This window comes from Planococcus citri, chromosome 2, assembly GCF_950023065.1.
Source record: "Planococcus citri chromosome 2, ihPlaCitr1.1, whole genome shotgun sequence".
In the NCBI taxonomy this organism is placed as follows: domain Eukaryota; kingdom Metazoa; phylum Arthropoda; class Insecta; order Hemiptera; family Pseudococcidae; genus Planococcus; species Planococcus citri.
The window spans coordinates 7,502,891-7,517,668 of NC_088678.1; the positions used below are offsets into that span (position 1 = coordinate 7,502,891).

Genomic DNA, 14,778 nt, shown 5'->3' on the forward strand with positions numbered 1-14,778 from the left:
ACCTATACTTAAGTAATTCGTTCTTCGTTCTGAAGGATCCTTAGATTTGAAATTGAACTATTACTGACCACCATCTTCAATTATTTGAAATAATTCAATCTATCATAAGAATTCAATCTTTTTTTTCCAATTTTAATGTTCAAGTGGGTATCCAAGTAGGTATATCAAATTTAAACGTTCGAATATCAACCTAAAAAAAATCATTAGGTATCCTTTTGGTTTTTTTTTTTTTTTTTTGAATTTCTTATTTCGCAAGATTGTACTCGTAATGAAAATCCTAAATCTGTAGGTATGCATAGGTAATTATACCGGAAGCTTCAAAAAAATGCAATGCTCCGAATTTTGCAATTAAAGAGTTAAAATATTTCCTCTCCACTTCCCATAGACTCTAACTTGAAAAAAAAAGCTCAAATCCACGTACAAAGCCCTTTCAAAATTTCTCTTGCGAGTATAAATCCACAATAAAATCGGACAACATCTATCAGAGTTCTATTTTGAATTATGTAAGACATCGGTATTACATACATAGATTTAGGTAAACATGTACTATGTCTCAGTAAGTATATAGTAGATAAATAAAAAAACAAAATATGAAAAAAACATAGGTAATAACCATAAAAATGATGCGTTATATTGTATAGTCAGTCGTTATGAAAATATAAGCCAACGCTGCATAAAATAATATTATGTATTCACGAAGAAAAAATAACTGACATCCACAACTACCAGCTTATAAAAAAAATATATTCCAACGAAGGCCCTCAATATGAGAAAAAGTATCCTTTTTATTTAAGTGGGGGGATAGTTGCAAAAATAACCCACATCTTAAAACATAGGTAATAGGTACAGCTATGCGCATATCGGAATGTAGAATTTAAAATTTTTTACTATCAGTCGTTTATGTATTTATATTGGTTATACCTCTCTCAAAATTTATAATGGTCAAGGCGATGCTGCAGTTTATGGCCAGTAGATGCTATAAAAATTCATTCATCGTCAACTTTAAAAAAAAAAAAAAACAGTTTTTCCATAATACATTGACACATAAGTAGTAGTAACAACAATCGTATATAAATATTATACATATTCTTTTAAAACAAAATAATGCTGTATAAGCAGAATGAAAACAGGTATATAGTAAGCATCGCCTTAACACGATCATTTTAGTTATCACAGACTACGCTTTCACATATACTATTATTTTTACCCAAACATTCTTCTTACAAAATATACAACATACGTATGTTAATTGGTATTTCGTTTGTAGAGAAAACAAGAAAAAAAAATCTCATCTTACAGCACAGAGGTAGGTACTCTTAAATAAATTAAATAGATAGGTAATCAAATCACTATTACAACGCATAATGCAACTGTCGGTTACGTTTTTTACCACATAAAATAAGTACAAATTAAAATTATTATTTTTTTTTAAATAACAAACTTATTCGACTAATAATCAATTTTGATATCGTATTTCAAAAAAAAAAAGGAAACAAAAACACAAAAAAAACTCATCATCATCATTGAAATCCGTCATAAAATAAAATACTAATACCAAATTGAAATCAGTAACTCACATCTATTGTCATGAGTGCACAAAAAAAAAAAAATGCTAATTAACAAGATGGCCAGAAAAACGTACACAACAGGATAAAAATTGAGTAAGAAAATTAAAACTTAGACACTGGCACACTTTTTAAGAATCATTCTGTTGCGATTTATCGTCCGGTAACAGGCCTTCTTGTTGTAAACTCGAAGGTAATTTATTATCTGGGTAGTTCCACTTTTGTACTTCGGCTGTACCGAAAAATTGGAATGAAAAATAGGTTACTATGGCTACAGCACTGGTCACCTGGAATACTTTGCTCCATTGGTCTAAACTCGGCTGTAAAATGCCAACAAATTATTTTCAAATGGAAGAATAAAATGAAGACGAGGTGAAAGGATTTAAGAAATTCTATAGGTAGGTAGGTTTAAGTGAATGAATAGGTATCTTACGCTTTCTTGCAGCAAAAATCCGTTAACTATTGGTGAAAGGAAACTTGCTGACATGTGTATTGTTTGAGCAAATGCTAGTACTGGTCCTAAAAAAAAAATAAATCAGCTTCACTCGTATTCCATGTTTTACTGGAAATTTTTTTTAATTGGAAATTTTTTAGGGACTACTAACCTGCGAAATTTGGAGCAATATCGACAATATTTGCCATAGCACCAGCATACGAGGCTGTTATCAGTGTTACTACCGAAAACCATGTAATTAGAATTAATACCTTATCACAACCGAAATATATGATGAGTAAGACGAGTAATCCAGGAACAACTTGAGCTACAAAAAGAAATAAGTACACATAGGTATTGTTAAAATTAGTGATTCTATCGTTTAAATGGATAGATTTTTTTGAATGAGTTTCTTACATAATGCGGTGAATAATTTACGTATGTTGGTCAAATTCATGACCTTACGAATGATGAGAAAATCTGCTGCGTAGCAAAACACAACCGAGGCAAAATAACTGCAAAGGAATGGTGTCCCACTCATCAATCCATTCTGCAAAATATATTTCAATCAACAGTTAGTTATTTCATTCATAAAAGTAAACCGATGGAAGTACCTAGATTAATACAATATGTACCTATATTATTTTACTAGATAGGAGGTAGTGATTAAATTTTTGCTCGTATTAGGCGAACGTACCGTTTGAATATCAAAACCCAAAATACTTTTCATGTATTTAGGTCCCGAAATGATGAATGTATAATGTACCCAAATCCGTCCGAATGTAGTTACTCCGATAGACCAGGCTGGTAACGATGTGAATATAGACATCCAAGGCACTTTTAAACCCTGTAAAAGCATTCGAGATTAGTTAATGGATTAAACGTGTTGGAAGTTTTCAATTATTTTTAAAATAATGCAGCTAAATGAGGCAGGTAGGTAGTCTACTTGAAAGTTGAAAGGAAAAAAATAATTTACAGCGAGAGGTAGGCGATGTTTTTCGCTTTCGTTTCTCAAATGACCGAAGAAAATATATTACATATTTTCATAAGTAGATTTTTTTAAAATTCCATAAAATTTTTTTCCAAGTTCAACCATGTAAAAATTATTAAGACACACGCTTTCAGTTCACCTCTAAATCCCCCGGAAGAAAAAGAGAATCGTGGAAAGGAGAGGGACTGGAGAAGTCTTGATTATTTTTGAAGTGCTAGATATCAACAATAAACACTTTTTATTAGGGCGTTTAAAGTTCTGCAAATTGGATTTCATTCATTTTTCAATTTCTGCCAAAAATCAAAATTGACTGTCAAAATTCAAAAAAAAAATCAAAGTCAAATTTTTTAGTTTTTCAATTTTCAAAAAATTCGAGCCCTTTCAGTTTGAAGTAACACTTCCAATGCATGGGTACAATTTCAGGTGAATTGCGGTCAATTTCGCAGTGAATTCGTGTAAATTATGGGTAATTTCAGGTAAATTACGGATATTTTTGGTAAATTACGGGTAATTTTGAGTAATTTTGGGTAAATTACTGATAATGTTGGGTAAATTACTGATAATGTTGGGTAAATTACTGATGATGTTGGGTAAATTACAGGTAATTTTTGGTAAATATTACAGGTATTTCCTGGTAAACTATGGGTAATTTTTGGTAAATACTGATAACTTTTGATGAATTGAAAATAATTTTTATTTTTTGTAAATAACTGGTAATTTCTGGTAAATTACTTGTAATTTTTGGTAAATTACTGGTATTTTTTGGTAAATTACTGGTATTTTTCGGTTAATTACCAGAATTACCTTTCAATAATTCTTGGTAAAATGCCTATCAGTCATTTTTAGTAAATTACCAGAAATTTCTGGTGAATTATGTTATGCGTCATTTTTGTTAAACTATGGGTAATCTTTTGGTGAATTATGTGTAGTTTCAGGTAAATCATCAGTGATTTTGGGTAAATTACCAGTAATTTTGGGTAATTATGGTAACTTTTGATAAATAATGAGTAATGACGTATAATACTAAGTACTGGTAATTACGGTCAATTACAGGTGGTTTTAGGTAAATCACAGGTAATTTTGTGAAGATCAATTTATAGGTAATTATAGGCAGGTCACTGGCTGATTATGGGTAAATCATGGGTAATTTTGGACAATCGTTGAAATTTTTAGTAAGAAATTGTGAGTACATTACTTACAGATAATTTTGAGTAATTCAGAAGATTTTTGGTAAGTTACAAGTAAATTTAAGTGCATTACTGTTGTTGTTGTTTTCTTTGGTAAATTGGCAGTAATTTTTGGTTGATTACTGGTAACTTGTGGTAAATTATTTGTACTTTTTGGTAAATTACAAGTAAATTTTTGGTAAATTACGGGTAATTTTGAGTAAATTACGGATAATTTTGGGTAAATTACGGGTAATTTTCTGGTAAATTACGGGTAATTTTCTGGTAAATTACGGGTAATTTATGATAAATTACGGGTAATTTATGATAAATTACGGGTAATTCTTGGTAAATTAAGGTAATTCTTGGTAAATTACGGGTAGTTCTTGGTAAATTACGGGTAATTCTTGGTAAATTACGGGTAATTCTTGGTAAATTACGGGTAATTCTTGGTAAATTACGGGTAATTCTTGGTAAATTACGGGTAATTCTTGGTAAATTACGGGTAATTCTTGGTAAATTACGGGTAATTCTTGGTAAATTACGGGTAATTCTTGGTAAATTACGGGTAATTTTTGGTAAATTACAGGTAATTTTATAGTAAATCACGGGTAATTTTCGGTAAATTACTGGCAATTTTTGAGGGATGATCAGTGATTTTGGGTAAATTACCAGTGAGCAATAATTTTGATTGATCATGGTGACTTCGGGTAATCATGGTAATATTGGGTAAATTACAGGTAATTTTAGGTAAACTACTGGCAATTAACAATTAATTGGTAATTATGCTAAATTGCTGGTGATTTTTGGTAAATCAGAGTTGATTGTGAGAAATCCAGCTATAAGTAATTATGGGTAAAGTACGGGTAATTTTGGGTAATCAACGGAATTTTTAGTAAATTACAGGAAATATCTGGTAAATTACAGGTAATTTTGGCTTTTGGGTAATTGAGATAATTTATGGTAAATTACAAATTTTTGGTAAACTATGAGAAATTTTAGGTGAATTACGGGTAACTTTGAGTTAAATTTTTCGCATCAAGTGTTCGACACAATTTTTAATTTCTCCATAAATTTTTCTAATTTTTTGATAATTTTGGCAAAACTTTGTCATTTTTTCCCCAGGATTTTCAACAATTACGCATCACTTTCATCACGTTTTGAGTGATTTTTGAAATGGCCTGAATATTCTAAAAAACTGTCATCATATTTCACCAGGTTTTACATACTCGTATTTTCAAGGTAAGTTAATTTTTACTTTTTGACATGTCAGGTTTGAAAAATGTTGCAGATATTTTGTACAATTTTCACCTCATTTGAATTCACAAATTTTTGACAAATTCTAGGAAATGTTTTCTCGTAAAACTTTTTGGATATTTTATCAACTTTCTGCGAATTTCACTCTTTTAAAGTAAAGCAACTTTATACACTACCTAATTTCAAGCATATGTAGGTATAATTTTGTCAAAATATTGTGTCACTTTCATTAAGTAGGTATCTTTTACGCACAAAATTTTTGCATTTATTTTGTCTGTTCTGGCCAGCGTTATCAACACTTTTCTCATCAATTTGACCAATTTTCAATTCATATTTTGCTCTCAATCAGCTCAAACGTAGGTTCTTAGTTTTAAAGAAAGAAGCTTGCATAAAATATGGAATTTAAAATCTAAAAAAATGACCATAAAATTCTATTTTTCAACAAATTTGTTTCAATAGTACCTACTTTATTTATCAAGAACTAATTTTGGGAGATCAAGAGTTTCAGATTTTTCAAAATTTTTAATGGTGGAGAGAGGAGGGATAGAGGAAGATTCTCAAAATAGATAAATTTATTTTCACTCGATCGAAATCAAACGATAGTATGCCAAAGATGAGAAATGATGTTAAGTATTGAAGATTGCAAAACAAGGAAAATGGAAAATTACTCCAATTTAAATTTAATGATAATGAGCTATATGGAACAAAAATAAACCTCATATACAAATATCCCATCAAGTTCATGGGTATTTCAATAACGTTTCCCACGATTATTCATTACCTACCTATATACCTACATTTTATAAATAGAATAAATATGTGTAACATTCGATATAGTAAGTAAGGTACAAAAAGGTCGTCATGGAAACAGGGTAAATTCTTTTGATGGACATACGTATACAACGCGACGAAGGTTTTAAAATATTAAAAAAAAATTTCAAAAGATAAGGTTACAAAAGCATCGCTTGGCCTCGTGCATATTTCATTTTTCAAGTTTACGTTGGCATGCGTGAAATATATGACTGTTACAACCCCGCCCCCTCAACATTGTACTCGTGAAAGTCGATAAAAGAAAATAATAATACGTATAAGTATAGGTATCACCTCCTGTTTTATGGATTTATGGTACCTATACCTACAATCATTTACCTATACACAATATAACGAAAGAATAGGCTCAGGTAAATATGTATACAAACCTTTCTCATAATGATGGAATCTCCAATACCGCACTCGATGTAATCCAGCTCCTTCCTGGTGATTCGGGGATGTTTTTGAGGCGCGTCGAATGCCAGCACCCACCAAATAAAGCACCACATGACGCCCAAGGTTCCAGTCGTGTAGAAAACACTCCTCCAGCCGTAGCGAGCGATGAGGAATCCGCATAACGGGTACGTCAATCCGATTCCGAAACTGAACCCTGTCATCCAGAGGTAATTACCACAATTACCGATCATTCCTACCTAAATGACGACGAACTTTCGTCTAGGTAATTATTATTATGAGTAGCTCTAGATATCCTCCTCCTGCCTGCCTACACTAAAAAATCACCGGCGCAGGAGTGGTGTTTAGGTACCAAATTTGTTTGGTGCGAGCTCTTCCATCGCTCTGCGGTATACGCCTGTGTGCCCCTATATTCCTAAAATGCAAACACCATTTTGCTTTCTCGTAGATATTCATTACTAGGATATGCTCCAATGTATGCTAAACAATTTTTTTTTCCATTCCATTAACGAGTAAATTCCCAGTAGTTGGTGTAGTCTTTGGTGTGCTCGAGGATGAGAAGCGAGAAGGGAGGGGATCGATGCTCAAATTTTCTATTCAAAAAGTTGACTTTTTCGTAACATTTTACTATCAGACTATTCTTCTACGTAACAACACCTATCTATGCACTGATTGAATTTTCATACAGCTAACTCCTAATTTGGCTACCATGATATCTCTATGAAATATAAGATTTTATTTCGAAAATGAAAATTAAAGCACCTAAGTTTGTAACAAAAAATTAAAAAAAAACTAAATTTCTGAAAAAAGTTTAAAACCTTTGTTATTCTAAATCATCAATTTTTTCTCTTCTACAGAAGCACCTTCAGAGCTAAAAAATTTTCTGAGTAACTTTCAACTCAAAATGAAGTTCTCCCTCTGCTGGATTTGATCAAAATTCACCGACTTTTTTTGTGATCATCTTCAAGTATTCTTACTTATTTTTACTATAAAAATTTCCATTCTGGTGATTTTTGAATTTTCGAAAAATTCGCCAAAAATTGAAGAAGAATACATTTTTGATGGAAAAATTTTCGTTCTTGTGATTTTTAAATTTTCAAAAAATTCACTAAAATTTGAAACATTGATTTCGAAGTACCTACAGTCTCTCCCAAAAATTCAACCTTTATTGCACTTGCCAGATCTCAAGTTAGTAGACTATGGACATGAGGATGGATCGCCAAAAAATAGGTTGGAGGATTTTTGCCAAATTCAATGCAAACGTACATTTTGAACTGAAAATTACACAGAAAAATGTTCAGCTCGGAAGGTGCCCCTGAGAGAGATACATTGGTCTTTAAACAAAGGGTCATTTTCAAAAAAATCGTACTTCGCTCCACCCTCTCCTCCATCACACCTACTTTGGGCAAAATAGCTCAGTCTCAAAAGACAGTAAGTATTTGAGATTTGCCTCGACCGAGCTGGGCCAGTCCTCAAAATCTGATACTACTTTTAGGGTTCTACTGAGCGATTAAACACATACAAATTTCTCATTTTTGAGTAAATTTATGTTTTGAAAATTTTTTCTCCTAAAATATTTTACATAAATTATGCAAAAGCATCAAAAAATATATTTTTTGGGACTGGTGAAATATTTTGGAAAAAATTGTGCCAATTTTTGCCCATTAAGTATTGCCAATTAAAAAAAAAAAAAAAAAAAAAACGAGAAAAATATCCAAAAAGTTGACAATTTTTTTCGCTTTTTTGAAATTGACATAAATTAAGAAAATTTTGGCACCACTGCGTTCAAAAATATTTCCCCAGTTTCAAAGATGGTATTTTACGACGCTTCGCCTTAATTAATGCAAAACATGAAGGAACATTTTTTAAAAATATGAATTTACCCAAATACATGTGATTTGCAGATGTGTAACCGCTCAGTGTAGAGCCATACAAAATGTGATCTTGGATTTTAATTGCAGGATGGCGTAGCTTGATCCAGGATCTCAAATAATGTGCTTCAGAAATTTGGTATTTTTTCCAAAACGGTTTGAGAAGGAGAGGGGGGGGGGCTTGTACGAAATAACTGGGGAAATAGGTACACACTTCTCCCTGTTATTATACTTTCAAGAGAGAATCGCAAAAATTTTTTTTACAGGATTTAAACTAAATTCATTGGAGACTTTCATTTTGAGTTGAAAGACATTCAAAGAAAATTTCAGCTTCGTAGGTGCCCCTGGAGGGAAAATATGAGTTCTTAAAGAGGGGACATTTTCAAAAAAATTGTACTTTTTCGCTCTAGTCTCACTCAATCTGTTTTGGAAAAAATGACCCAGTCCCAAAAGATATTATTGAGGCAATTGCCTTCAAATCCAAGCCTATTTATGGTTCTACTGAACTGTTTAAAATTCACAAATCTCTCATTTTTGGGTAAATTCGTTTTTTGAAAATTTGTTCTTCTCAATATTTTGCGTTACCAAAAATATTGAAAAATATAATTTTCAAAGCTGAGAAAATATTTCGGATTGCAGTGGTGCCAATTTTTTTATCATACTTCCAATTTCAAAAACTGAAAAAATGTTGTTGTCATCAACGTTTTTAGCCCAGTCAAAATGCAATAATTGGGATCAAAAGTTTTTTTGGTGAATATTATCTAGGATGGTATACTGAACAACATACCAAAAGTCCCCGCCGCTACTCCACGAGTTAACCCCCCACAGTGGATCAAAGCTCCCAAAAATCAGTTTTTCGTCAAAAACTCCTGAAATATTGAATTTTGAGTAAAATGAGCTCAGTGATCATTTCATCTCCTCTCCAATACCTATCAAATGAGCTATCGACCAACTCCCTAGCCTCAAGGGGGGTGGCGTTACGACCCTTCAAAGTGACGTGATTTTAATAAATTTACATTTTATGACTTGGGACTTGTAACCTGTTCTACTTGACAAAATGAAGTCAAAGTTGAGGAATGGGATTCTTTTGGGAGCCAGAGTTGACCTCTGGAGTGAAGAGGGTCAAAGTTGAAAATTACAGAAAGGTCATTTTTTTGGAGGGGCATAACATGACCCCAAATAGATGAAAATGGTCCAAAATCATACCATCGGACAGTTCCCCAATTGTGATCAACATTTACAAATTTCAGCTTCCTAGGTCATCCCCACCCAATTTAAAGCGGAATCAAGTTAAAAATCCCCTTATTTTGCCCCTATTTTCGGTTTTTTCCATCTTAAAAGGAGTGGGGATGACCTAGGAAGCTGAAATTTGGATATGTTAATCACAATGAGAATACTGTCCGATGGTATGATTTTGGACCTTTTTTGATTTATTTGGGGTCATGTTATGCCCCTCCAAAAAAATTACATTTCTGTAATTTTCAACTTTGACCCTCCCCACTCCAGAGGTCAACTCTGGCTCTCAAAAGAATCCCATTCCCCAAGTTTGACTTCATTTTGTCAATTAGAACAGGTTACAAGTCCCAAGTCATAAAATGTAAATTTATTAAAATCACGTCACTTTGAGGGGTCGTAGCACCACCCCCCTTGAGGCTAGGGAGTTGTTCGATAGCTCATTTGATAGGTATTGGAGAGGAGATGAAATGATCATTGAGCTCATTTTACTCAAAATTCAATATTTCAGGAGTTTTTGACGAAAAACTGATTTTGGGGGGCTTTGATCCACTGTGGGGGGGTTAGCTCGTGAGGTAGGGGCGGGGACTTTTAGTATGTTGTTCAGCATACCACCCTAGACAATATTCACCAAAAAAAAACTTCGATCGCAATAATGTTTGGGTTCACCTATTTTTTTATGCTATGTACATTGTATTTGACTGGGCTATTTTAGATGTTTTTCTCAATTTTTCGAAATTGATGAAAATGATCAAAAAATTGGCACCACTGCGTTCAAAAATATTTCTTCAAGTTCAGAAATGATATTTGAAGTATTTTGGCCTAAAATTTTTCGAAATATTTCAGAAGAAAAAATTTTCAAAACACGAATTTACCCAAAAATGAGCGATTTGTAAATTTTCAACCACTCCACATAGAATCCTATAGTGGTCTTGAATTTTAATGGAAATGACCCAGACCTCGATCGACGCAGAATCTCAAATGGTATACGTTTTGGAATCTGGTGATTTTTCCCAGAGAGGTTGAGTTGGGTCTGTAGCGAAAAAACAACGATTTTTTTTTGAGAATCTCCTTTTCAAGGACTCATATACTTGTATCTTCCCTCCAGGATCACCTCCAGAACTATAAAAATTTCTGAATATCTTTTCGCTCAAAATGAAAGTCTCTGTTGACTTTGGTAAAATTAATCTCAAAAGCGTTTGAAAGTGAAAAAAAAACAAGAGCTAACTTCGAAAATTCACAATTTTTGATAGATCTCTCTAATAAATTCAACCAAAGAAAAAATGTACCTAATCACCTGTAATATGAGGTCAATTTTTCAAACTTCTTGGAAATATTATAATTTCATATTGCAACTGCACTTCCGTTTATTTCGCGAATGATTTAAATTCTCATTAAGTGGGTAACCTTGACTATGAGCAATGACTATATAACATAAGGACGAGACACAATAATCAATCGTATGGTTCGTTTCGGGTCATATTTTTTTTTTTTTTTGACTATTATGAAAACCACTGGCAATTTACTAATTTATGAATTACTCGTACTAATAAATCAGAACTACTGCTACGATCTACGAGCGAATAAAAACACTCAATAAAAATGCTCACGACTAGATTCTAAATATTAATTAGCTCAAAGCTGCCTCTAACCTTGGAATGACGACATGAATCTGCTCCTCTCTTTGGATGGTATCCATTTACCAACCAAAGCGTACATGGCAGGCCAAGTTAGACCCTGCAAAAGAGGACATGAACTATGAAGACCGAGAAATTAGAAACTACAGTAAAAAAGTATACTTAATCAAAATTATCATAATACCGAAGCAATTCCTTGGATGGAACGTAGAATTATCACAAGCACGTAATGTGTTACAGCAGCTTGGGGTATCAGTAATGAACAAATGGCGGTGACGAATTGCGAATATCCAAATACAACTTTGGTACCAAAGTACTGAGTCAGTAGGCCACCGATAACTTGTGAGAATACGTAACACCAGTAGAATGATCCAAGTATGATGGATTGTGTTGTCGAGTCCCAGTCAAATTCGCCTTCTTCCTGTAACGTGCCAAGTCAAAGATTGATTTCATTAATACCTAAGGTAGAGGGGAAGGGTGTTTCTGTGAATTAAAATTTGCAGGATTTCGTACCATTGTGGATGAGGAAGTCTGTGTGACGGAATCGTTGGTGTTTGTTATTGTCACTGGAGTGTAGCAGTATAATTGGCTGAGGTTGCTGTTAGTGGTTTTGGGTATGTCAGCTTTGGCCATCGCAACCATCGCGATGTTTATGTCTGTTCGCATCATGAAACTCACCAAGAACCCAGTGAACGAGAGCATGTAGAGGACTAAACGAGCAGGTACCATGTCTGTGGAAAATAACAGAGAAATAATGTTGAATTAGGTACCTATCAAAATTCTGGTCAAAATTCCCTCAAATTTCAACACTTTTGACCACTTTTCAAACCTTCTTTCATCATAAGGAATATTGAATTTTAAGAAAAACTGTCTAAGCATCTATTCACAAATTTGAGAAAAAAAACATCGATCACTGAATAATAAGCTTAAAAATAACCCCATTTGTACGACTACGTATATCCCTACATCTGAAAAAACCTTGAACTACTTGGACTACGAATGATTCAACCCAAACTGCTCGTGAAAAAACCACCCCCCCCTCACAATCCTCTACTCACCAAACCCATTAAAAACAGACAAAAAAATTAAATGAAGTGCGTAATCTGCGAATAATCTGTACGCAGTATGCTTGCACGAATAATTATCCACAACATGAAAGAAAGCGACTGAAAACGTGGTCGCGAAACTGTACCTACGTAAAGACGAATAAAGAGTCGACGTCGATGCTGTACAATGAAAGTGTTATTAGGATCGTAGCCAAAAATCTGCCGTGTAATATGAATGGTTGTGAACTGTGCTGATGAAATTTTAGCAACGATGGCAATTTCTTAACGGTAAGTTGTTAATATCGTGTAATAGTTATCGGAGTCATAGACCACCATTTACGTGTTTTGCAGATGTAGGATTTCTGTTCCTAAAATGACTCAGATTCAGAATGTGAAATTTCCTCGAAAATATTAAGCCATGTTGTGAAATTTACTTGGAGTTAATATCTAAAGATATTCGAAATAGAACTTTTGAGACCACAGCTGGTAAAATGACCACAATCTTTTCTGTCTTAATCCTCCAATAAATTGGAGGCGAATGAAACTCATATAATTTTCACGACTTTAAGATGTTTAGAGAAACCAGACAGGTACCAAATTCTAAAAGCTCATAGCTCAAGACTGGTTGAGCTTTCAGAAAATATGTTTGTGTGGAATAATTTCAACAAAAATTGGGTAAATAGGTACATACTTGGCAAATCCAAGATCAATAATTGAAATTTTAAAAGCCTAAATCCAAACTTTCAGGTGCTAAAGAGCAGTCTTTAATTCTCGATGAATTCTTGAAAATCAGATTGGGTCAAAAATGAAGAAAAAAAATCAAAATTTCATCAAACTGACCGAGGAAGCTAAAACTTGGTATGATGCCTTCTTTCGATCCCAAAAAATAAAAATTGATTGTAAACGATTTCTAACCGTTCTGAAAAGTTGGTTCTAAAGTCTCCAAGAGATTTTTGAAAATTGAAATTTCCAAAAAAATATACTTCAAGGCATTCACTTCTAATTTGAACGGAACCGAAATTTTTGAAATACGCATAGTCTAAGGGTAATTTTCCAAAAAATTTTAAATTTCAGTACTAAAATGTTTCGAAAATGAAAACCTTTTTTTGAATTTTTTTCAAAAGGGACTTGATTCTAGACATACCCAGGACCCCAAAAATGACTTCAGGCCCAAATCATCTTCAATAGGGGCGGGGGGAGGGGCTTTAAAAAATTGATGTCACATGTTGAAAAAAAAGGCTGTTCACTACTTTTGGGTAGGTATAGGTATAACTGGAGCAGTTATTAGTAGCTTTAGCTCACAAAAAGTTCATCAAGTAGGTACCAGGTTCATTTTAATGGGATTATTCAAACATGATAAGGTAGGTACTTTCCTTCGCCGTGGACAAAAAAATCATGATAGCCACGACGAAACACCAAACTGTACTATCCACGACGTAAGAAAAAAAGAACAAAAATTTGTTTTACCAGTAATAGAATCAATAATTTTTCAATTTTCAAAGTTGTGTGGTCATCAAGTACTTACTATTTGAATAATTATTTTCTTTTTTTTTCAAGAAAAAAAATTTCTCTTTTAAACGTGAGAATGATAAGCCATGGCGATGGATCCAAAAAAAGGAAATCTGTACAATTTTCACAGATTACAATTTGCAGACTGGTTAACTGCATTTGCTTGATGGATTTGAAATGGGTGCAGCACTACAATCACTAAAACGATACAGTGTACCCATTTCACCTTTAAAAAAATCGAATAGGAGAGCCAGAAAAAAATTAACAAAAATTGGCCACGGCGATGGACCAAAAACTGGTTACATCACTTTATGACCTCGGTTTCAGGGTATAAGTATCATTCCAAAAATTTATATCAGTTCTGTCATTTACTCTCATATCATATAATAATACGTACCATTTTTTTTTTTTTTTTTCAGAAAAAGTGATAGTGTAATTCATTTTTGAAGATGAAGTTGAAAAATTTAAGTGGTTACAGGCCACGATGGAGTTTTCAGGGATTGGGAGGACTTGACCCATAGTGGAGGGGGGTTGGCGGCCGTTAAACTATATGCACGTGATGCCCGAGTTGGTATCTACACAATACCACTGAAAAAAATTTCAATTGTCAATAGTATACAAGTAAACCACCGGTTACATGATTTTTAAACTTTTTTTGAGAATTACCCCTAAATACTCTAAATTGTCAAAATGTCAGCAAGCCGAATTTCTTTTAAGATTTTTGGTGAATTTTTGAAAACCCAAAATTGACTGTTTCCGGTGATTTGTGCGTAAAGAAGAAGAAGAAAAATAACCTGAAAATTACTCCTGAAATGAAAAAAAAAAATTCTTCCAAACCGAATTTGA

At 33.1% G+C, this 14,778-nt stretch overlaps 1 protein-coding gene across 3 annotated transcripts in view; it reads right to left on the reverse strand.

The window, feature by feature from the left end:
• Positions 1-467: 467 nt before the first annotated feature.
• LOC135834407 (sialin-like) overlaps positions 468-14,778 on the reverse strand; it is a 46,758-nt gene continuing 32,447 nt past the window's right edge. For all 3 annotated transcript variants that reach the window (XM_065348270.1, XM_065348271.1, XM_065348272.1), the window contains exons 3-11: positions 11,891-12,108; positions 11,562-11,798; positions 11,393-11,477; positions 6,612-6,832; positions 2,696-2,845; positions 2,416-2,548; positions 2,171-2,326; positions 1,999-2,084; positions 468-1,885 (exon numbers count right to left, since the gene is read on the reverse strand). In XM_065348270.1, the coding sequence (XP_065204342.1) occupies positions 1,697-1,885; positions 1,999-2,084; positions 2,171-2,326; positions 2,416-2,548; positions 2,696-2,845; positions 6,612-6,832; positions 11,393-11,477; positions 11,562-11,798; positions 11,891-12,108 (1,475 nt within the window). In that variant the 3' untranslated portion in view covers positions 468-1,696. The remainder of the gene's footprint in view (positions 1,886-1,998; positions 2,085-2,170; positions 2,327-2,415; positions 2,549-2,695; positions 2,846-6,611; positions 6,833-11,392; positions 11,478-11,561; positions 11,799-11,890; positions 12,109-14,778) is intronic.